This window comes from Uloborus diversus, chromosome 4 (genome assembly GCF_026930045.1).
Source record: "Uloborus diversus isolate 005 chromosome 4, Udiv.v.3.1, whole genome shotgun sequence".
Lineage (NCBI taxonomy): Eukaryota > Metazoa > Arthropoda > Arachnida > Araneae > Uloboridae > Uloborus > Uloborus diversus.
Window position 1 is genome coordinate 144,997,951 of NC_072734.1, and position 25,877 is coordinate 145,023,827.

Here is a 25,877-nt window from a genome sequence, read left to right on the forward strand (position 1 = left end):
GTCTAACAAAGTACTTTGATATGAAGAAGAAACTTTTTAAAAAATGTTCGGTAATTAGCCCAAAAAAGTTACACTTAAGCATATTGATTTTTAAAAACATTTCTTCGCAATACTTTATTTATACCGTTATTATTGTTAGTAAACAGGTTTTTAAATATGGTCTGTATACGCCAACTTTTTATTTATTTTTTATTTTTTTAATGTGTTCAAAAATAAATAAATAAATGAATAAATTTAGAGCCGAAAAATCATTTTTATTAGACAAGTTTTATTCATTTGATCAAGTGTTTCTAAATAAGATACGTTCGTTAGGTTCAGAATGTAACCAAAAATTCTTGAGGTCATTAAATATAACATAGGGGATATGGCATCCCTCATTTCTTGACTAAGGAATTTCCTAAAAAGCAAAATACGATCGCATACTTGAAACTGTTATAACTGGAAGACAAGGTAACATACGAACTCACGAGCTTAATTTGTTTACTTTTATCTATGTGATCATATTCTTATGCTATGCTTATCGAATTTCTTTAACGCATTAAATTTCGACTCTCCTTTCTTGCTAGGGAAACCAAATAAGAATTCAGACTAGACATTTTTATTTGAAAATATAAAAAACTGCACCGTTATTGTGTCAAGAAATTCAGTACGAGAAATGAAAAATTATGGAAAATTTTTATGAAACGGATACGCCCCTTAACTACTAACTAACCCTAATTAGTGTAGTAATTGTATTTTTTAATCAAATAAGCTTTCACCTTAATTAATATTAATCATATATAGTTTTGTATTAAACGTTGGAAATGTTATACTCCAAATATGATAATTATGTCCAAAATTTTAAACATTTTTCCTTGGGACACCTCGTCAGGTATTGATGGACAGTTAGGGTAACCGATTTTTTTATATAACTGTCAAGAAATTTGAACCTTAAAAAGTGTTTTCAGTTTATATTACACTGCTGCAAGAATTTTCAAGGAAAACACCATAGAGAATGTGCTTCACACTAAATTATCCGCCAAAAATGTTACGTATGCCGATTGAATAACGTATGAGTTTTCAAATATTCTGAAGGTACCTGTTCCATATTTCTACTCCTATTTTTGAAAATAACGTACTTTCTGTCAAGAAGAGAAAATAATGAATATTTGGTCAGTGATTCTTAACCGATGGGTTGTTAGATCGTAAATGGTCCGCAGAAAAATTTGCCCGGTACCAGTCTTCAGAGACTTTTGCTCTTCCAGATTTAAAAAAAAAAATCTCTTCTAAAAGATCTCACAACGCGTAAATCTTATACTGTTCAACACCAAGCCAAGTTTTATTTTTTTTATTTTTGTTATTATCATATTAAAAAAAAAACACCGGTCTGCGATTTTTTTTTTTTTTTTGGATTAATAAAAAATAAATTTTGGATTATTATCGCTCTAGAACATGTATTAAAAGTATTTCATTCAGTAATAGCTAAAATTTGTATTGCAGGTAAGGCATTGAAAATATCTAAAAAGCCTTGCACAGATCCTAGCGGAAGGAAAGGCGTCTGCACTTTCAAATGGGACTGTATTAATCATAATGGAACCCTTATGGGTACTTGCGTCGACGGCTTCATATTTGGCACATGTTGCCAGTATGATTATGACCCATCACTTCATATTGACGAACCTTACGACCAAGGTTTCTACGGTGATACAAACAAAATCATCGATAGGCAGGACCCAACAACACAAACTCCAACAACAACTAAAAGAACTACAGCTTTTACAACAGCAGCAACAACGCGCGTGACGACAACTACGACTACAAGACGACCTACAGCAACTACAACAAGAAGGCCGTCGATTGCCACAAACAGTCCACCAATGCAATTGGTTACATGGACATCTATTGGTCCTACAAGACGTCCAGTGCCGCCCCAACGACCCATCATTTTATCTCCTTTTCCATTTCGTCCTGGTATAAACTTACCAGCATCTAACGGAGGATGGCCAGTTGGAGTTGCAATACCTGTTAGTCCGCTTCAGGTGAATAGGCCTCTACAAGTGTTTAGACCCCAAATATTTTTGCAAAATCCAGGAAGGAGTACTCCTTCACCTTCTTCCAGCTCAACATCATTTTCAATACTAAACGGTCCAGATGCGAGTACTCAGAAGTCATCAACATCAAAAGACCAAATGGATATGACTACTATATCAGTACCCATACCACAATGGTCAACATCTTCACCGCCTGTTGATTCTTCGTCAAATTTGGCGTCTGTGCTTCCATCGATAGATAGGAATACCTCTGGACCTTTTCTATTCCTGTTAAACAATGCAAGTGTTGGGGAAATTTCCTCCACAACAAAAGCACCAAATAGGAAGCCAAATTTGGATTACCGAAAAGGTAAATAGTCTAAATTTCTCTATTATTTTTTGTCTTACAACCTTTTGATTAAAATGAAAACACAATTTCTTATGTAATGTCTATAGTTTAAGAATTATGTGTGTGTTTTAAAAGATTATATCCACTCACTTTTCAAAAACAAATAATAAGGTGCTGTTTATAAATGATGTCACACCTCAACACCTCCCCCACCCTTTGCATAAAAGGTCACATTTAACCATAGCTCTTCCCTCTCCTTGTCACATGTCACACTGTTTTTCGTAAGAATACTCTCATTACAAAAATGATTGATGTCAGACTTCTTTAGCCCCTCCCACCCCCTGTCTCTAACTGTCACAACTTCACGACCTCCCCTCCCTTTGAAACAAGACATTATTTCTGGAAAATCCTTAAAAATATATAACTCTCCGGAACTCGTGAAAAGATGAGTGACCTGAGAACTTGTACATTAGCTTTTTTTTTGCACATCATGGTTTATATATAGTTGCATTATTTCGATGTCACTTAGTATTTCTTTTTTAATTTCTGGAGAAAATTATTTTAAATAAATGTTGCTAAATTCTCAGTAATAAGTGAAAGAGGTGAATGTTTTAATGGCAAAAAAAAAAAAAAAAATCTATAAAACTCCATTACTTAGATTTGTTTCTTGATCAAGTATTGGTTCCCGTTCTGGGAAGCCTTTTTATGAAGGGTTGATGGGTTGTTTATTTGCTACAGTATTTAGGAATTTTCTCTCGAATAAACTTAGCCAAAAAGATTTTAAAAAATATGGAAACTTTTAATTCTGTTATTAGCAATCAACTGCAACGCAATTGAGCTCACTATTGAGCAATGAACTCACAACGCTATGCTATTCTATATTTCGAGCAATATGAGTTTGATGACGATTGATATTTTTTATTCAATTTAAAATTTACGTGCTAATTTCATTATTTTGTGTTTTCTACAATTACAAAACTCTTTAATTGTAAAAATCTATAACCTGAATTTTTCATAAATATTAAACATCAATAAAAATCAAATATATATATTAATAGTTCTTACACACTACGACTAATCTATAAAACAGCGTAACTACCTTTGATAATGAAATAAGTGCGAATCAGTGACAATACTTTCACACCTGGCTTATGCGTTATTTCCCTGCTGAAAGTAATACTTACTGTTAGAAAAGCAAGAAGTTGAATGCCATTTACAAATACATTATCTTCTTTCAATAATACAGTAATTTTCACTCCCCAGTAAGTGTTAATGGTTTAAACCAGATAGAGATACTGCACACTTTCTGCAGTGTTTATATTAATCACCCCTCCCCCCCTCCGATCCTTTTCCTTTAGCTGACTCTTTTATAGCCCCTAGGTAGACCGGTTAGAGGCACATCTATTTAATTGACATAAATGTTCGTATAATTTGGTGTCTCCCCACTTTCGCTGACACGAAAGTCCTGCAACCCCCCCCCCCCCCCGTTTTTCAGTTTCAATCATGTTTTTTGATGTAATAAAAGGGGGAGGGGAGAAATTTGAAATGTCGGCGAAACTGCGGACAAACATATAATTTTTTGAAAAATTTTCTATTTTTCTCCCTTCTGGTCATTCAATTAAAAATTAAGGTATCTTTTTTGTTACTATTTATTAAAATTAAGTTTGTTCTCTCGTATCATTCAATGCGAAAATTTTACCCAGCTTTGAGAAGTTCATTATTCAAAAAATTTACAAGTGAAGTTTAAAGTTTTTCTTTTATCTAATGAAACACAAAGACTTTTGATACAGATGGATTCAATTATGCTTTTATTCAATATCAAAGCCTAAGAAAGTTTCTTCGGCGACATTCATCAGAAGCGCACATTACTTTCTTCGAATGGAATGTTTCGCTTAACCACGAAATTTCTAAACCCTGATGTATTTTTTTTATTTTGCGCTTTAATAATATTTTTACTCGTTTTTAAGTTATAAGAAGCTAATTATTGAATACAGCTGCTGTCAAATTACTAGTACCCTTTCTCCATTGCTATTATCATTTGCAGTGACGTATTGGTATATTGGTATCCAACTTTTAATTTCGAACACCGATGTGTTGTCAACTATGTCGATCTAAAGTGAAGTGGAAACATTAATACTCGCCCCATTTGCACAAAGTTCTTTGCAAAAAAAAATCTGTTTTGCATATCGCTTACCATTTGCATCTTTCGTATGTTCTCTAAGGTAAGACAGTATTTATAACATTACTAGTAAACATACCCAGCGTTGCCTGGGTCGGTAATAATATTGAGAAACAAGTTATACTTTCCATTATTTAAATTTAGCTGTACCCCGCGGTTTCGCCCGCGTTAATAAGACAACAATGTATTAAAAATTTACTTTAAGTACATCACGCTATGATATGTACATATACATATGTAATAAAAAATTACCCCTTTTTCAAATCGATGCTTTCCGTTAAATAAGAAAATCGAAAAAAAAAAAAAACAACTTTTTCAATAAAAAAATAATTGAAAACCCTTGATTTATTCATTAATTAATTTTAAAATGAGCCGGTGTAAAATGCTGAAAATCTTTCTGCCCGTAACCGGGTTCGAGTCGAGACCCTGGCCCAGCGATTTACCGACTGAGCTATTCGGGGTACAAAAGTTCGAGATATTGATGCAACAAAAAATGCACCATGATTAATTTTAAATTTAATGTTGCTCCACTCCTATTAGTCAAAGCGGGGTGTTATATAGCCTACAGCTTACCTCAATAAATGGACTATTCAACAACAAAATAATTTTTCAATTCGAGGCAGTAGTTCCTGAGATTAGCACTCTTCAGCTTTATATTATCATTGTAGATTACATTTCGTAATTCATGTTAATGCCAAAACTTCTTGTGTTATTCATAAAATACTGTAAAAATGATCTCAGAAAAACGTCTTTTTTTTTTTTTTTTTTTTTGCATGTGGCGGCAAAAAAATATTTTCAAAAAGTTAAAGTCACAATCTGTTTGATTAATATAGTATTAAATGCTCTTAGTAGAGTGTAAAGGTTTTTTAAACGTAATTCACATTCTCACTCATGAATTAGGCTTTAATTTTTAAACCTATTTATCTGTGAAACAAATTAATATTGAAAATAATCTTCAGGAAAAAAATATATAAAAATATTTTTAGCTTTTGGAAATAGGAGATTTTATCTATACAAACTTATGTCATTTCCACAATAGATATAAAAGTGATGAAAGAAAGAAAAAATTATTAAGTAATTTGATTATATCGTCTCCTCAGAGCAACTGTAGGGTACCTTAGTGTTATTTCTGGTATTAGATGTCTTAGTGTTGCTTTGAGGCGACGATATAAAGATTGGAAAATATTTTAATTTTATATAAATAATTCTTAAAGTGGATTTTTTTAAATTTTTAGTTTTTTTTTTTTTGTATATTGCTATTATTATTATTATTATTATTATTGAAAATAACGTTGTAGTTTATATTAAAATTCAATTCATATACAAAATAATGTATATACAAAAGCTCCAATTGCATCATCCATTTACTTTTGGATAAGTCCGTCACTGCACAGGTTTTCAATTCAAAAAGAGGAATTAGTATTAAAATACAACACTAAAAGCAACTGTAATCATTTTTATATTTCTGAGCCACATACACATACTAGTTCTTTCATTAGGGCCGCAACGTACATATTAATAAAAAGTAATAAAAACAAATCGTTATTTAATAATTTCACTGTATTTAATGAACAAATGCTCCATTTCTTAACCTCTGTGGTCTGCATTTCTTTGAGAAAAGGAAGAATATACTTTTTTTTTTAAGGTGCACAAAAGAGTTTATTCATTTTGCGTTTTGGCTTTACTTACTAGTACCAAGGACGGATCCAGAAAGTTTTCAAGAAGGGGGCGGTTAATTTTTTAACTACCTCTTACTGCGTATCTGATTTGCGAGGGGAGGAGGGTGCCACAGGATTTTTATATGAAACAACTAAAATGTAGAGATTTAAACAAGGAGGTTTCCCAAAAGTGTTCCTTTCCTTTTCGGAAAGAGGTATTCTAATATTGCATTTCAGAACTTCAACTTCGTAATATTCCAGAGAAACATTTGCTCCCCCCCCCACACAACATCATCTAAGGACGTCTTAAATTGCTATTTTTTTTAACTTCACTTCGAAGAATTACCAAAAGATAGTCACTGAGCCCATTACCTGAGATGTATAAAATCCTGTCTTATGACTTACATTTTGCAAAATTCCCGGGGGAGGATTCCAAACATCGGGAGATTCGATCCCTATCCCTTCTCTTAGCATCATCGATAAGGTTCTACACTTGCATTTTAGGCATTTTAGGACTTTAATTCAAAAAAAATTGCAGGTGCAGGTTCTCTCAAGGGAGAGGCGATCGCCCCCATCGCCCCTCCCTTGTATCCGTCCTTGACTTAGCCCTCGCAAAATTGCAGCAGACTGCATGAGGGCCACAAATTGAATGTGGCTAACCTAATTGAATTTTACACACTCTTAAACAAGCAATTACAACTTAAGTCTTCAGTGAGAAACCATAGTGCCAAAAAAAGAATGTAGCGTAAACTGGGGCTACGTGAGCCTCCAGGGGTTACTTGAACCCATGAGAAAAAAAGTATCTAAAATCCGTCCTGGTCCTATAAAGCTCAATGTATAGACTTAAAAAACCTTCTGCATGGCAGGTAGCAATACTAGGTGGAGGCTGGAGCATGAAACAAAGTTTCTGCTATTCCCGCCTTTTTCTGATTGAGGTTATGATTGCACCTTGTCTAAGCAGTTGTTTTTAGCGTCTGTAAACTTTCACATGTAAGTTTATGGAAACATCTCATATCATCAAGGTAAAGATAGTTTTGTGTTTGCATTCTATTTCTTAGTAAAGTAACAGTGTTTTAAGGTTATAGCTATATAATTAACACAGTAACTAATATAATAACTACTAGCGTTTAAGCAGTTTCAGACCACATTTCATCACTAAAATATGTTAGGTAAGGTTTGTAATCCTTTAAAATAAAGAGGTTAGCTACTATTTATACCTGATAACTTGCATATCTGGGGATAAAAAGAGTCTGAAAGTAAAAGAGAACTCTTAAAAGTAGGAAATATGCTAATTATTAAGAGGGAAAATTACAATTGTGTCCAGATTAAATTAATTCCGGAGAAATGTCTTGGAGAGTGCCATCAGCTTATTTTGACTTAAGTATATCAACTCGAAAAAGGAAATTAAAAGATCTTTTTCAAAACAAGCCTAGGCATCTTGTAGTAATTGTAGCGAGGAAGAGCAGGTAATAAATAATATTAGAGAAAATAAGTCCACCCAAGACATTAAAAGAGGAGTTTTCATTCTTTCTAATGTTTAAATAATGAGCATTTCAATTGGTTTTAGCTGTAGTTAGATTATATTTCTATTTGAGAAATTATGTTTGCCTAAAAATATGTGATTAAGAATGTACGTTGATTTTATATTAATTTATATAAATAATTTGCAATTTATATAAATAGATTGCTCACTAGAATGTATGTTTTCAGTTTTCTGTCAAAATCATTGGTCCTTCTTGATACCACCACCTATTTTACAGCTTTTTTGCTAAAAGGGACCAAGTAACCCCTGCCCGGGGCTCTTAAACCCAATTTTTAAAAATTGAATATATATATATATATATATATATATATATATATATATATATAAAAGTGTTACAACTTTTGTTTAAAAAAAAGTTTAAGGGGGTAGCAGAACGTCTGAAAAGTGGTAAAAATATGGTTATCCAAACCAAACCATGTTTAACCAAAAAATCAGTGTAAAACACAATAAAAATATGAAATTTCGGGTCTATGTAGCCCCAGTTAACCGTATCTTATCGTCAGCCAGTGGCGTAGCCGAAGATCGACCACTGTTTTAACAACAGAAAGTCCACTTTTACTGGAAAGGAGTTTTAACAATTTTCTACACAAGGAAGATGGCAATGCTAGATTTCATAATTCATTTGGAAGGCATGGTTTTTAAATTATTGGAACAGTCGTCAAGTCCTTTTGTATAAGCATTTACTTTTGCTTTTGTGTTTGCCCTACTTTTCATTTTGAAAACGAGCTGATGTGTGCATCACATGACTTTCTTTACACCAAAGTAATGTTATTTCCCCATTATTGGTAATTTTAATGCGATTCAATAGTTGAGTCCCTAAATGTCACCAACAATGGCCAAATTGAAACCAGAAATAATAATAATCGCCAAAATTGACACCAAGTTGGCGACAAAACTTGGCGACAAAATAACTGGCGATATTTCGCCAAGTGTCCACCAAATTGTAACACCACTTGAGTTTGCATCGAAATTAGCAATGGTTTCCCTCCAAAAAGGTGCAAAAGCCCCCTTTAGAAAATTCCGAATGCAACCAAAAAGGGAGGTGCACAACTAGACACCACTAGAAGTCGACGTACCCAATTTCAACTTTCTAGGAAATACCGTTCTTGAGTTATGCGACATACATACGAACATACAGACGTTACGATAAAATTCGTTGTAATTAACTCGGAAATCGTGAAAATGGATATTTCGGGCGTCTATACGTTCTTAGGTATCTATACAAGTGTGGTCGGATCAAAAAAAAAAAAAAAAACTCTCATTCGGGGGTGATTCTGAGTGAAAATATTTTCACGAATACAATACTTCTTTTTTTGTAAAAAGAAGTAAAAAAGGATCTTAGTATTGAAAACTTTAGCAGCCTTGTTCTTAAGCAGTGGTTTCCAGACTGTTTATACATTTTCCCTCGTTTTACCACAAATAAGCTTTTCTGCTCCCTAATCCAATTTTTAAATATTAGGAAGTTATATTACATTTAATGAATTAGATAAACAATGCCATATTTTACACGAAATAGTTTAAACATAAAATGAGTAATGATAATTTAACGGCACTTAAAAACAAAATTACAGAAAACCTGTGTTTAAAATACAACATTAGTGAAATATTAGTATAATACAAATGCAATGTGTGGGTTTGTTTTTGAAAAGCAAAATTTCTCAATTAGTAGTGTCATTGAATAAGTATCGATGTTTTCAGTGGTGCGTTTGAAGCTTAAACCTGAAACAGCAATGACATGTTCCTATTCCCTTCCATGACGATTCCTATTTTCCCATACAGATTTGATATAATTTGTGTGTATGTGTATTAAAAATGATAGATTGGTTACAGCTGCGTGTCCTTTTTTACAATTAATCTATGCCTCCTTAGAGACGCGTGTCCTACAGATTGGTAACCACTGGTTTAGAGATAGCTTCAGCGGTCATTCTGTGTAACTACTTTGTAGGGTTTCAGAGGTATTTTCCCCAAATGAAAAGGGGGGGGGGGGGCTCTGTGCAATTAACGCACTGTGTAAGAATGGTCTTGATAGTATTTTCTGATGTGTGAAGAACGTTCTAGAAGTTTCTTCCCAGAAACTTCTGAATTGTTTTTTTTTTTTTTTGTTGTTTTTTTTTTTGGAATTGTTATACCTTTGGAAACCGTTTTTTTTCCTGTTGATTAAAAAAACGTGTTTTTTTTTTTTTTTTTTGTATCTGTTGAGGTTTTCTGATTTGCGCGCAACAATTAAGACCAAAGAAAAGCGTGCGAAAACATTAAGGAGCAAAAAGAAAAAAAGAACGATGAAATGTCAATTGTTCCGTTGTTCGAGAAAATCACGTTTGAAATTTTAAACTACCAGCCCCCTTTTTTATTGTACTGTAAACTCTTCAGTTATTTTTCTCTTTGATCTCCTTTCCTTTGCAAATAGAGCCATCAATTCTACTCTAAAAACAGTATTGCCAGATTGAACTCAACTCAAACAAAAAACGACATTTAGCCTTCCTTCCGTGCACGTTTCAATGTAAGAAGTTTCATAAACGTCACAGATTAATTTTGGGCAACGTTACAGGACTTCACAAGTTTTTATAATTTTATAATTTCCTGTGAAAATAAAGTATGTTTAAAAGTTTCCTGATATGCTCGAAGTTTCATGAATGAATTATTCTCACTGTTCCGAAAAATAATTTTAGCTACCAGTTTAAAGCTTAACTGAGCTTATTTATTATGTGTACCGCTTTTAGTTCGGTTACGGCCGTTTCAGATTTACTAAGCTCTAAACAGGAGCGATATGTTAGTCTCTGAATTTCGTAGCATTGCAAAAAAAGTGGAAGCATGTAAGATGCTTGGCACTTAAATCCTTGTGTGAATAAATTAAGCCATTTTTTTTTACAAAATCACCTTTATTTACATAATTTAATTATAAAATCAAACTCACCACTTAGTATGCCCCCTCCCCTCCTTTTTTGTCCAGCACCATTTTCACTCTACTGGGAATAGAGCCAACTAGAGTTTTGCACTTTTCTTTTAATTCTTCATCTCTAAACCATGTTTTAGGCAAAGGACAAATCATTTTTACTTCCTTTTACAAAAAAGGAAGTATATTGTATTTGCGAAAAAAAAATTTCAGTCAAAAATCGGCCTTAATTTCCACCCCCGATTGAATGTTGAGGTTTTTTTTTTTCGATCCGACCACACGTGGATATATGCCTAGGAACCTACAGACACCCGAAATATCTATTTTGACGACCCCCGAGTTAATTTCAATGAATTTTCTCGTGACTTCCGTATGTACGTATGTATGTGCGTATGTGTGTATGTATCTCGCATAACTCAAAAACGGTATGTCCTAGAAAGTTGAAATTTGGTACGTAGACTCCTAGTGGGACTTAGTTGTGCACCTTCCCTTTTGGTTGCATTTGGATGTTCCTAAGGGGGTCTTTTGCCCTTTTTTGGGGGGAAATCATTGTTAATTTCAATGTAAACTCAAGTGGTGTTATAATTTGTCGGAAACTTGGTGATATATCGCCAGTCATTTTGTCGCCAACTTGGCGAAAAATTTGGGTTTTTTTTTTAATTTTAAATTTGGTTTAATTTGGCCACTGTTGGTGATAGTAAACAATTAAATCACATCAAAATTGCCAATAATGGGGAAATGACATTAAATTGGAGTAAAAGGAAGTCATGTGATGCACACATCAGCTCGTTTCTTTTGTTGTACAGTCAGATTTTCACTCAATGTCACAGTGGTCTGCCTCTTCCGTGGAGAAATACTCATGGCTAACAAAAAGATAAAAAGTGACCGGATTGAGAAAAAAAGACAAAAATATGTAGAAATTTATAACACTTAAACGAAACACAATATTTTTTGAAAAAAACGTGAGTTTATAGTGCCTAAATCAACTTGCAGGCTAAACAGCTGTTATAAACAAAAATCGAAAATCCTGAAAAATTCGAAAATTAAAAATTTCCAATTTGAATTCCATTAATTCGCACAAAGGTATTCTTGTAGTTCTGTCTTAACTCCGGCTATGATTACAATAATGTTTAAAGAGCCTTCCTGGTAAATCAAGAAGGTGTCAAGCTATTATTTTAAACCTACTTAAATTTTCTCTGTTTGTTTCTGGTTTGTCCACAGACATGACTGACTTTTACCAAGAAGATTTCTGAATTCTTCCCAATAATTCCAGGATAATCTTCAGAAGGAAACTGACTTTTAGTGGGAAACGTTCCTGTTTCTTTCAAGATATGTTACTAGCAGAATTAAGGCACACTGGCTGCCCATTAGTTGGTCGCAAGAATTGTGACATCACACACGTATTATGACAATATGCTCATGCAAAAACAGCGTGACATGTGACAAAGAGGAGTAGGGGTGGAGGAAGTTCGGCGCTTTGTGACACAGGGAAGTCAAATTCTTAGAAAAGTGTCTTCATTTACGTACTGCCCCTTTTTCACAAATTATGAACCAAGAACTCGTATAAACTGGAACTTATTAAAGTAAGACGCGTAACATTTTAAAACAGTTTTTTATCTTGTTTTTTTTTTCTCATATTGTGTTATTGTTATTAACTAGCAGTTTATTATGTAATTCTTATATATTTATTATGTATATTGCATATTTTTTACATAAAAGTGGCTTTTTTAATTCAGAAAGTTGATCTTTTGCGTTAACAAAATTGCAGATTAGCGTATTGCAATTTATTTGCATATAAGCGGGTAATAAGCTTATATGTTCCTTGAATTTCCCCGTAGGGGGGTGCTAATGTTAAGTTTTATTGAACTAATTAAATTCCTACGATGACGCGAAAAATTGTTCAAAGCAAAAAAATGAAATGTGGGAATAAAGTTTCCTTGTTGAGATCTTTCGAACAAAATAAAATTTGTTCGAATCAGACTTTTTACTCAAAAGTTATTGGGGGGGGGGGGGAAGGCTGACAGACAGACAGACGTTTTCCACCATTTAATACCCTACTTTCCAATTTTTAATTGTTCATTGTTTTTTAAATTATTTTATTCATTTTTGACCTTTTGTTTTTCGCGTTATTTTTAAGCACTAAACCATCTTTCAAGAGTTTTTCTTCTTTCTCTGATTTTTACAGGCAGAGTAGGCTAAGAAGATATTTCACTTGCTTACATTGATTTAATTGCAAACTGATCCTTTCTACCCCACCTCACCCTACAAGACCATTTATGAGTGGGAAAAATAAATACTGTTAAGTTGATTAACAGCATATAAAAATATCAGAATTCTGGTAAAAATAAATGTTTTTGCTTTTAGATTGTGGAGTTCGATCTCTCGGTCCCAAAGCACGAATTGTTGGCGGCCAGAGCGCGTTCTTTGGAAGATGGCCATGGCAGGTAAATAAAAAAATTCTCTTTAAATATAACTCACAAAAGTTTTATTCACCTGAGTTTCCATGTTCTAGTTATTTAATGTTCGGAAAAATGGTTGATTGGTGTAGTCTCTTTGTTCGAAACCATAAGTTTCAAACAGCATTCTTAACTTCATATAGCTCTATAAATGAATGATGCTTAAGATAAAAGCATTTCTCTTTTGCTGATTTTTTTTTTTTTTTTTTGTGTTCATGTTGAAAATTCTTCGTTAAATTTAACTTACATAGGTAACTTTAAAAACTGTTTAAGTAGAAAATATCGCACCTCGGAGTAAACAACTCAATAAAAAACATTGGAGAAAATCAAGGTTTTACGTTATTTGTTCTCAAATATTACAACACGCGAAAAGATTACAATGTGTAGTTTACGGGCTATTTATTGCTATCTAAATCAGTACTGCATACTTACATTTCGAAGGCATTTCTTCTAAGTTATGAAATTAAAATGATACGCACACATACGCTTTATTTTATTGTTTTTATACCACCACGCACGAGTTATGTGCGTTAACTTTGTGCGAGTTTTGTGGCAAGAAAAAGCATTTAATTTAGGTTTTAAACCAATAGCTAGTACGTTAACCCCAAATTTTGAATTGTGTCACTTTCCTTGCCGAAGTGTGATGTATTCCGGAAAGCTAAACTACTGTGTAACTGTATCTGAATGTATGACATTTATGATGTTATTTTTTACACTAGAGAAAATCGCCTGTCAAGGTATGACGGGTAAAAATTGCTTCTACATTTGAACGAAGTAATTGCCTGCTTGGCGATACTTCGATAGTTGAAATTTCAACCCTAACTCCAGTGGGTTAAACCTAAAATCAAGTAGATAGCGTTCATTGCTGACCACTTTTTCGTTTCTTCATTCTCCTAAAATGAGTCTTACCAGTAAAACAGTTAAGTCACCGGATCCAGTTCAGCCTCGTCAAAATAAAATATTCTCCTGAATGTCAAACGAAACTAAAAAATATTATTAAATTATCCTGCTGTGGCACGATTTCCATTGTTGGTGACGTCAGGAGCTGTACTCGATCTGTGAATTGGCTATTATATTGGTTATATTTGAGGACTATATGATTTGTTTCTTAAGTAACTTTAACTCATAAATTCAATTTCTGTCAACACGAAATAAAGCAGATATTGCAGGTTTAAATGAGGGGATTACTACTTCTGTGTGAGGAAACTAGCGCTTTAAAAATCGGAATTTTAGAAACTTGTCAAACTATCCTCGAGAAAACATTCTTGGTCACTTATAATAATTTTTGAGGGAATTTAAACAAATTCATATGCTACTTTTGGTTTTGATTTAAATAACTTTTCGCCTATTTTTGCAATACGAGGAACTGCTGTGACATTTGAATTATAAACAGTGATTGGGCACATTTGTTATAACCAAATTTTGTTGGGGGCCAATCAACGGAGCATGTACCAAAAAAAAAAAAAGTCGCTACGAGAAATATGAATAGAATATAATCTATAATATAACAAACTAATATTTATAGGTAAACTTTTTGTAATGAAAAACTTGCAAAAAAAAAAAAAAAAAAAAAAAAGCATTTTTTGGCTTATTAGTCACACACACACACACACAGATTCCTTTTTCAACAATCGAACAGTTTTTACGTTAGCGCCTACAGGCCAAGTTTAAACTTTTTATCCAAAACTACATTGAAATTAAATTTACTTAACGTCAAAATGGCACTAAAATATAGAACAATTGCATAGATTCCTATATTTTTACTTATTCCATTATGTAAAGGAAAATATTTTTTAAATCCAAATACAGTCATTCGTAGATTTTTCACTGAATAAGATAAATGATTGAATTACTCATTTAATTCTCTTTACTTCTGCAAAAAGAGAAGTGCAAACGTTTTTAATAATATTTCTTGAAATAACAATAACTAATTTGTAGGAAAGAAAAGTCATACTTAAAATAAGTTGCTTTGCACTTTCTTGTTAAAAAATTGTTTCTGTATAGTTTTAGCATTACTTTGTTTAAAAAATACGAAAACTAGAACCGTTATCTTACTTTTTTCCTTAAATTAGGTAGCATAAAAATGTCAGAAAATTTATGCTTTTATATTTATGCAAATTAAATATAGAAACATACTAAATTAATGTATGTAAAACTTTTTAAGGTTTTAGTTAAGGAAGCAGCCTGGCTCGGTTTGTACCAGAAAAATAAATGTGGAGGAGTGCTGATTTCTTCAAAGTATGCTATCACTGCAGGCCATTGTCAACCTGGGTAAGATTTACCACACATTGAAACAACTATTCACCTTATATTACTTTTACATTTACCAGAATAATCATAATAGGATTATTCTGCTTGTGGCTTAATAGCGCTTTGGGTCTATTTTTGTTTGTTTGATTAAAGAGTATTTTTAGTTTATTGACTGGTTTAACTCTAGGATTGAATGACGTAGTGGTAAGGCGTTGACGGATTCGACCTCGGCAAATGTCGGTTGATTTCCAAGACTCAGATGATGGTCGGTGTCTATGCAGAGCGTAGAAGACCCTCACCTTGAGTGTTCATTCAGCTTGAATTCTCCCGCAAAGTTAAGTGCAGAACCCAAGACTGCAGTTTTGCATCGTTAACAGATTTAAAGTCACCACCAGAAAAATAAATTGCACTAATAATTTAACAATTTTTAACTTAAGTTAAATCGCACTAAAACTAATAAGAATAAGTTTATGGTCCAGAGAAATACCACCAGACAGAATCCCATGTGCCTATGTCTTGTGGGAAACTCGGCGTAACAGATTCTCAAGCAATAATGGTTTCCGGCTGATGGAAGTGCCACTTAGAAGAAAGGATGCTGGTCTCAGGGTAAGTCCTCAAATAGTGAGGAGTTTAACGAAGCTCCAAAAGGAGAAATATAATGTGAAATTAAATATTTTATTAAAAACTAGTGGTACCCGCACGGCTTTGCCCGTTATAGAAAAATAAAAAGGTATTTTGATTCGCCTATATATTTAGAAATAATGTATGGTGAATTTTCTCGCCAATTGGCTTGTACCCATGTTACGGTTCCACGTTATGATAATTTCGTAATTTACTCGTCCGTCTTATGATAATTTTGTTCTTAAAATTGGAATAGAAAAAGAACCACATCGAATTTTCGAAAAATCGCTTCGAGATGCACACCCCCATGCTACAAACTAACTTTGTGCAAAATTTCATGAAAATCGGCCAAACGGTCTCAGGATCTCTGTGACGCTATGCGCGTCACAGAGATCCTGACAGAGAGACTTTCAGCTTTATTATTAATGAAGATTAGTGTGGAGGAAATATTTATCCATAGAAACTATAGAATGTTTTTAGCGTGCTTTATTATCATATATCTAATAGTTTTACCACACTTGCAGTAAGTATTTCGTTAAATATTCCATTACATTTTTGAATGAGCAATAGAAAACCTTTATCTTGGGATACTTGAATATTTAAAGATACTGTACTAGTAATATATATTATGATTCCGGGAGAGATGGACCACGTTTTTCTTTCTCTAAAAGCTGTACATTTCACATATATTTTACTTTTCATTGTACATACATATAGTGTTTGATGTTTCTTATAAAAATCGTAAGGTCTTTTCTTTAAGGGGGTCCGGAACACATTTCGAAAAAAAAAATGTTAAACAGTGTAGAGTTTTGAAATATTTTGCACTAATTCATTATCTATTTAATAAGCAAAATCAGAACATAAATATTTAAAAAAAAGAATTTTATTTAAATTTATTTTTTTTTCAAAAAAAAATGTAGCTGCTTTAAGTCGCTAAAAGTCAAAATATTCCTGTTCAACTTTCATTTTTTTTTTTTTTTTGTTTCAAAAAATTATGCACGATTATCTGAGCTTTAGTTTTTATTCGGCGATTCAAAAAAGAATTCAAATCAATAAAGAGTAGAAAATATTTGAAAAAAAAAAAATCGAAAAAATCGTAGATACTTTTTTTAATCATATTTTTTTCAGTAAATGTTTTTTTTTTTTTTCCAATTTGCCGAATGAAAATTAAAGTAAACTGTTTGAAAAAGATGTGCTCCAAATTGCATTACTTTATCTCTTATCAGTTATTTTCTTGACTTATAAGAGCTTGAATGCAAAAAATCGGGAAAAATTGCATCATGGAGAAAAACGTGTTTAAAGTTTTGAAGTTAAATATAATACTAGTTAAATGCATGCAATAAAAATAATTATCTCTTTCGTTTTTATTAAAATCGAAACAAGATTCGAACGTGCTTTCCTTTTTTTCTGCTTAAAGCAGAAAAAGACGGAGAAGTTTTTTAAGTGATTAAAAAAAAGAAAAAATCAAAATTTGACGACTTTTATGTTCCGGACCCCTTAAAGGAATTCCTGTTATGATTTTTCATAACTTTTGCCCTGCGGTCCAGTATTAAGATTACATGAATTACTATTTGAACTTTAGCATGAATTAAATTTAAGTTGTTTTAGAGTTATTTCTGCAACCAGTCGTTGCTAGCCTTAGCTTATTTATTAAAAGGATGTGGTCTCTTTAGTTTTTCATCTATTTTGTAAGCCATGTACCTGAGAGAATCTCTAGAATGCGAAAAACACAGAACACAGGGTTGCCAGCCTCGTAGAAACTATTTGAGGAGCATTTTGAAATTTTTTGGAGCAACTCGGTGTTTTGTATAAAAATCAATATAAGTTATTAAACCTCTCTTCTAAAATTGTCTTTGAGCTTTGATAATCATTATAAGCACTAGCATACAATAATTATTTTTAAATTAATGAAACAGCTTTAAACACTATGCCAAGGTTTTAGTAAGCATCTTTAATTTCTCATATTTACATGCTTGTTATAATAAACTAGCAAAATATAATAAAAATAAATTTAATTTTATTTGAATCTTTGGTGAGCCTGGTCAGAATGAAGACCAAACTGTAAATGCGGAGCAAAATAACTAATTTGCGGAGCTGCAGAGTTTCGCTATTTTTGCGGAGCAACTCTGCAAAATGCGGAGCAGTTGGCAACTCTGCAGAACGTGTATTTTTTTGTGCGTGTAAAGTACAAGTTTGCTTTCATTGCCACATCCAAGTACCAATGAATGTCCTACATCATTTTTGGTAAAGTTATGAGTTCTAATTCTTATCTTCAAAGTATGTTAGGGAACGCTGAAAGTTTTTGTCCGCTTTATTTCACAACTATATTCTATTCATCGATGGGGGGCATTAACAGCATTTTTTAACTTAGCTTCCGTCTATTCTCTCCGTGTGGAAGAACCTTTTTTAATATAGATACAGTGAAACCTGCATATAGCAATACCGTCAATAACAATAAACCTGTCCATAACGATAACCTGTCTATAACAATATTTTTTAAGATCACAACAGTATCGTTGTAGGCAGGTTTTACAGTATTTGGCCTATTCTGAAAACAGAAGAATACTACCCGTTAGTATTTTAAATTAAATTCTTTAAAAATCAATATTTAAAAAAAAAAATCAAAGTTGCTTAGGGTTAATCTTTCCCGTCTAGAGGTCGTTTATCTCCAGACCAGACGTGATCCATCTCTCCCGATTTTCTATGTGATAAGTACAATCTCCTCTAACCCTTCACTGTGGGTTATTAGGTAAACGACATGTACCCAGACATCACAGCGCCAGAAGCGCAGGTAGATTACATTTCATAAAAAAAGCTTGAATTATGTAAGTATAACCACAAGTAAAAAATTATTAGACTTACCAAAAGAAACATTCATTTTTAGCTGACAAAAAAAAATGTTTTTTTTTTTTTTTTTTTTTGAGAAGCAAACAGCAGCACGCCTTACAAAATGTCTTTTTGAACCTGACTGAGATAATTGTTCCATTAATTGAGAGGCGCACTAACGAAATTTCTAACTGGTTCATCTCACACGGAAGTCAATCAATCCCGGAATCACCCTACCTCAATTTTACCATTGCTTAAGACTACGTTTTCAAAAACTGAAGATTTATTTACTCTTTTGAACAGGAGAATATAGTGCTGTATAAAATTCAACTCACGAAAAATATGAACGTTTTTAGTATAACTTTATTCGTAATGTGTGCAATAATTTTATCATTGTTTGGAGTAAGTGCGTAGTTAAATATATTAATTACAATTTTTGCATGGCACAACAAAAACCTATAATACTGTAATATACTTTAAAGTTTTAATACTTTTGAACAGCAGATTATAGCAGTACAAAAAAAAAAAATCTATATTGAACATTTTTCACATTTTAAAGACATTTTTAACAGTATTGTTTATTTTAATTTTTCCACCACTAGAGAAGAAGGATATGGAAAATTTTAAAAAAAATGTCTGCTTTAGTATGTGCTTAGTTCGTCATTTTGCTTCAAAATCTAATTGTTTTGTTATAGGAGTAACAAATTACATAATTGATAAGTAATAAGAAATAAAAACGTCAAAAAGTGCAAATTGCAGATTACTGCAGACACGTGTTTCGGCGTTACAAGGAACGCTTTTTCAATGCAAAAGAAATGAGCTTATGGATGAAAAAACGTCCGACAAAAGATCTTCTCTTTTGTCGGATGTCTTTTCATCGATAAGCTCATTTCTTTTAGCATTAAAAAAGGCGTTCCTTGTAACGCCAAACACGTGTCGGCAATAATCTGCAATTTTCGCTTTTTGACGTTGCTATTTCTTACTTTTCTTTTCAGCGCAAAGGTATTTTATTATCCAACTTAATTGATATCAATCGAAAGAACGATTTTTTCTGATTATGATGGAATTTCTTTGAAACTTCTAAGTAATGTAAAATTAGCATTAAATGGCGCTAATTTTAAGTAAAATTTTGTCTTGGTCATTATTGACAGACTATCAGGGAGACAGCCGTAATACGCAAGTTTGGTAAATTTTCGTGTAGCCGTAATACTTAAATTTAAAAACTTATTTCAGATTATGCGTAAAAATTCACTAGGCGATAGAAGAAAGTTTCGTGATTTCACAACATGCTACTTTTATGAAATCTATTTGTTTTTGAGCAATCACGATTGCTTATTGTTCTTACTTGACTGTTTTTGGCGTCTTTTGATTTTTCCCACCGCCACCATCCGCACCATCACCGTCGACGGGCTCCTCACGATGCTGCTTCCATAGCGAAAGCCGTCTCCAGGTTGCATCCATGTCCTACACACGCGCGCATACATACACAACTACACACACACGCACACATACACCTACACACACAAACACACATACACACAACTACCCACACATTCATTCCTGCACACAGACACAAACACATATGCCTACACATACATACACATACCCCGCTCCCACGCACACACATTCATACACACTACTACCCACACACTCATACCAGCGCAGACATAAACACATATGCCTACACACACATACCCCCTACACACACACACATACCCACCACACACATAAATACACATGCCTACATACACACACACACTCGTGATTGCGGAAAACATAATTTGAATTCACGAGGTCAAAATTCAAATTAATTTTTTTTAATTCTATTCTTACTCTCACTCTTTCTCTTTTTATTAGACGACAAATCTCATTTTTTTGATTCCTTCATTCTTTTCAAAAATTTTATTCCTTTTATTTTTAAATTGCATGACGGAAAAAAAAATATATGCTCATTTTTTAAACACTTACATACTGTAGATGTAATGGATCTACTGTTATCTTAATGGATATGTTATTTTTTTTTCGTCGGCAGTTTCTTACCATTTGTATTTTTTTGTACTTCATTATTTTTATAGATGCAAAGAAACGGCAAATCTGCGTTGTTATCAGCATTATCAGCATTTATATAAAGTCATAATCAGCTAAACAATTTCTTAAACTAAATATATTTAAAAGAATTTATTTGGAACATGTGTTCTTTTATTTTGTGGACATCATTGTTTTTGGACAATATTAAAACTTTTAAAAGTACCGGTCCTTGATAGCGAAAACTTGTATTCATCAGAAACAAACTCAAGTTGTATTATTTTTCAAATATCACCATTCATTTTTTAAAAGTATGTTTCAAACTTAGTAAACAATTGTTTTTCCAATAGGCGTTTTCTTTCATCTCTGGTGGTGATACTTGGAGAGCATGATTTGCTCTCGGACGGAGAGCGCCTTCGACCAGAAATGAGGCGAGTGAAAAGGATGATCGTCCACCGTCATTACAATCCTCAAAATTTCGACAATGACATCGCATTACTTGAATTAGAGCCACCTGTTGTCTTTCGACCTCATATCTCACCGATTTGTTTACCGGAATCCGATGAAGACTTCACAGGAAGGAACGCATTTGTGACTGGCTGGGGAAAGACTTCGCATGGTATTTGTGCTGCCATCTATCTGCTTATCTTGTAAATGAAGGAGTTTTTGATAAAAAAAGGTTCCAATATTAAATTCTGCAAACGAATATGAAAGAGGGTAGGAGGCAGGAGGGGGCTTAAAAAAAACTTCAACCAGTGTTGTAGAGGCTTTTTTTTTATCGGATAAATAATCACATCATTAAATAAATAAATAATAAACAAAATAATGAATAAAAAATTAATAAATAAGTAAAAGAATAAAATGAAAATAAGTAAATAAATGTATAATAAACGAAGAAGAGTTAAGCAAAAAAATAAATAAATAAAAGAAATAACTCAAATATTAAGTAAAATAGAAATGGAAAAAAAGGGAAAAGCGAAATAATGAACAAATAAATAAATATGCATAAAAATGAGTATGCATATGTAGTATAAAATAGTATATGTATATCTAGTATAAAAATGAATAATTCAATAAAAAATAAACTAATAGCAAATAAATAAATGCAGCATAAAATATCGCCTTACTTTCTATATCGATAGAAAGGGAGCAGGTAAGGGTAGAATTCTCAAGAAAAAGGATTGATTCCTTTACATTACAATTGTGTATAATTACAATACATTAACCTTATTATTATTTTTCTTTTTTCTTTTTTAAAAAATTTTTTTAAGGCCAACTACGGCATCCCTTCTTTTGGTCCATGCTTCTTCTGACTTATGTATTTTACAATACCATTTATGTATGTTAAATGGCATGAAAGGCTATTAAAAAATGTTCCTTTCAAAAAGGATTTTGGTTTGAACCGAATTAAAATAGTATTCAATAGGAATGCTGCGCCGTATTGTATCTGCACCGCGATACAGTTATGCTATACCACTGTTTTTTTTTTTTTTTTTGAAGGATTAAAAAAGTTAAATTTGTTTGTTTGGCAAATTAGCAGTTCGAAACTTGATAACTTACAGTTTTTCCAATTAAAATCAATTCTCAGAAATATTTGTCCATATATATATATATATATATATTATATATATATATATATATATATATATATAAACTTTACCATATCTCTTCCACTAAAGTCGCGTTTGAGAATTTGTAAAAAAAGAAAAACTATGATTAGAATGTAACTTTTCAAAACAATTCATTATTTTATGTCGAAAAAATGTAATTATCAGACGAATGTTTTCTTAATAGGGACATAAACAAAAAATATAGGTTATATTTTAAAGTACAGTTTATGTACAGCATTTAAGCATAATAAAGCCTTCTTTAAGCATTCATAATCACTTTTACATGAATACAATAAAAAATATTTAAGCTAATTTGAACAATTTGTTACTTGTTTCAGCTTCTGAAATGCTAATGAATGCAGGAAATAAAATTTTGAGTCCCCCCCCCTCCCCGCCCGTATCTTTTCGTGATCATGTGATTTTTTTTTTAAACTAAATTTCCAAAGAACTTGTTGCAATAACTGTGAGTTATTTGTAGAACGTTCTTTGGCAAGAAAGTTACCTGCTTGAAGTTCAAACAGGTAACTGTGAGTTAACCTGTTTGCTCTTCCAAAAGCACGTAAGCATAAGAATTTTTTAAATAGTAATACTTGTCATTATTTATGTAGGGCTTCGTAAAAGGATAAATATCAAGAATAATTACGTATATTTCATTGAAAAATATTCTTAAGTTCTTGCATTCGATAGGATCAGGATCTTAGTTGTGCAAAAGGACTTTCTGCAAAAGTCACAAAGAGACATTGCCATCTCACAGGATGCACGCTGTGACACATTTGTGACATGTTAAATGTGACTTCAGTGGTGACATAGTTGTAAAAAATCATTTTATGATGATTCATTGTGAAGAAGTCACTTTAGATAGTCATTTGAAAGTTCCTGCAACCAGCTAATGTGATGGGAACTTTTATGCTGTCGTCAAGCGACATGCAGAAAAGGGTTCCCATTTTAGTCAGCATGCTATTTGGATAGTTACTTGCCAACTGAGAAGCTAAAATCATCACCCCTAACAGCTAGCTTACTCATCGATAGTTGGAGCCACAAACTATCTCCATTTCCAAAACTTAGACATTGGGCTGAAGGGGAAGGGGAAGGACATTTTCTCTAGGGGAAAAAATCCAATATAGAGAACATCTCTAGAGAAAAAATAGAAAAATTCGCATTTTGTTTGTAAATAGATAAGTTTAACAAAAATTATCTTATTTTGTGTGTATCATTTGTTCATGTTACTTTTGCGATATCATTGTTTATACCTATGTTTGTTGAAAATCTAAAATCATAGGTATTTTGGTTTCGATGCAGTTGTGGATGCATACACGTAAAGAGAAAACCAAAAAACAGTACAGGGTGATAAATCAAAATGATCCGATAGTAAATTTTTCAGATTTTTTCGTATCCAAACTCTGTTTAAATTTGCAACTCTTATTATTTTTTTTTCATGCTGTTTCAGCAGAAACTGATAAAAATTTAATTACTTCCTTAAGGCGGAGCCATTCCAAATCTTTTACAAGAAGTTCAAGTGCCCATCATGACAAATGCAAAGTGCGTGGAGATGTTTAAAGAAGCTGGTCATTCAAAACTAATCAAAGATTCCTTTGTTTGTGCTGGCTACCAAACTGGCGGGAAAGATTCTTGTGAGGTAACTACCAAAATACAAATATGTCTCATGTTTTACGTTAAATTTTAACTCTAAATAATATCACTGTTTCTTGAATTGTATGCAGGGGAATATCGGGAAAAGTGAAATGGTGAAACATTTACTCTGCTTTTAGCATCACCTACCTAGTAGTATTTTCCGTATATATCAACACATTCGGTTTATTTCACAGTGAAGAAAAAAATTCTTCTAAAAATCAAAGAATATGATAATACAAACACTTTCTAAAAATTGATACTCCTACTATAGTATTTTGTCGTAAATCAAAAATTATTTTTGTCATTATTAAATGATGAAGTTCTTGTTATTAACATTTTAAACATTAAATAAGACCTACTAATCTTCAGTGCAGTATTTATTTGTTTAATATTAAGCTTATTTGTGTTTTAAATAATGTGTACAGTTATTCAAGTGCTTGCGGGGGGCAACATGAAATAAATCTTTTCAGTTATCAAGCTACTTACGTATTCTAATATTAATTATTTCATTTACCATCTTTCATTAATAAATTTCCTTATTTTATCGTTCATTCATTCTTTTTCTTATTAATTCTACATTTTATTCATTTATTTACTTTTTCTCATATATTAACTTGTTCATTTATTCACTTGTTGTTTCATTTGCTTTTCATTTATTCATTAATTATTTTATTTCTTCATTTAGTTTGTCAAAAATATCTTTAACTGTCAAATAGAAAATATTTCATTCGGAAAAAAATAGTTTACACTTTGCCCCATGAAAAAAAGCAGTGAAAAAATGTGAATTTTTTTTTTTTGAAAACCCACATTTACTGTCAAAATTTTAAAAATGCTTCAATGCAGGTTTTAAAAAAATATATTTTTCTTTCTTTCTGTAACGCAATTTTCAGAACAAATTTCCAACTTGTTCATTTTGAAAAAAAAAAAAAACTAAGTTATCTTAACTATTTCACTTTGCCCCATATTCCCCTATTATTTTATTATTAATTTGTTGACTATTATATTATTAATTCATACAGTATGTCCTCGTATATACTGGCTTAATTTGTATCTTTAATGCTAGGGGGATTCTGGAGGACCGTTGATGGTTGAAAGAGAAAGTGGTCAGTGGGTCTTGGTTGGAACAGTCTCTCATGGAATTCGCTGTGCTGATCCTAATTTGCCAGGTGTCTACATGAAAATATCTGCTTTTAGAAATTGGATCGATAAAATAATTAAGTAATTTACAATTATTACCTGCTATTAAAGTTTTAAAATTAAAAAGTTTTCGATAACTACCAAAAACAAAATAAATAAAAAATAAAGAGGAATTTATGACTCCGGTAAACATTTAAAACACAAATTTATCTACAACAAATTAAATTTATGTATTTTAAATATTGTTGATGCATTTACAAATGAATTTTGGTGTGTATTAAGAAAAAATAAATATTGATGTTTTATATGAACTTTTCACTGTTTAAATCTATTGATTTGTTAAGCTAGTAAAAAAGAGGTTTTCTGCTTACTAGAATGATCAGGAAAAAAATATTGTACGTTGAAAAGGAGATCAAAATCAGTTCGCATAATTTACTGATGCTATCATCCTTTCATATTTTTCTCTCCTGTGTCTGCGTTATTCCTTCACTATTTACCAAGGGAAAAAAAAACTGCTCAGAAACACAAAAATGAAGAGGAAGAAATTTTTGACACTGAAAATTTTCTGGGGCAAACAACACTTTTTCTTGTTTCTATTAGAACTCTCCCTTAATACGTTTTGAAACCTGTCTTTCCTGCTCAAAATACTTTGATATTTAAGTTATTTAATAATATTAATTATGTGCCCT

General features: G+C 32.0%; 1 protein-coding gene across 1 annotated transcript in view; it reads left to right on the plus strand.

Annotated features, from left to right (window-relative positions):
- The window catches only part of LOC129220900 (serine proteinase stubble-like), a 35,672-nt gene extending 10,393 nt beyond the window's left edge, over nucleotides 1-25,279 (plus strand). The window contains exons 3-8 of the mRNA XM_054855334.1: nucleotides 1,480-2,379; nucleotides 12,996-13,075; nucleotides 15,252-15,358; nucleotides 21,160-21,428; nucleotides 23,901-24,055; nucleotides 25,115-25,279. Coding sequence (XP_054711309.1) covers nucleotides 1,480-2,379; nucleotides 12,996-13,075; nucleotides 15,252-15,358; nucleotides 21,160-21,428; nucleotides 23,901-24,055; nucleotides 25,115-25,273 — 1,670 coding nt within the window. The 3' untranslated portion in view covers nucleotides 25,274-25,279. The remainder of the gene's footprint in view (nucleotides 1-1,479; nucleotides 2,380-12,995; nucleotides 13,076-15,251; nucleotides 15,359-21,159; nucleotides 21,429-23,900; nucleotides 24,056-25,114) is intronic.
- Nucleotides 25,280-25,877: the final 598 nt, after the last annotated feature.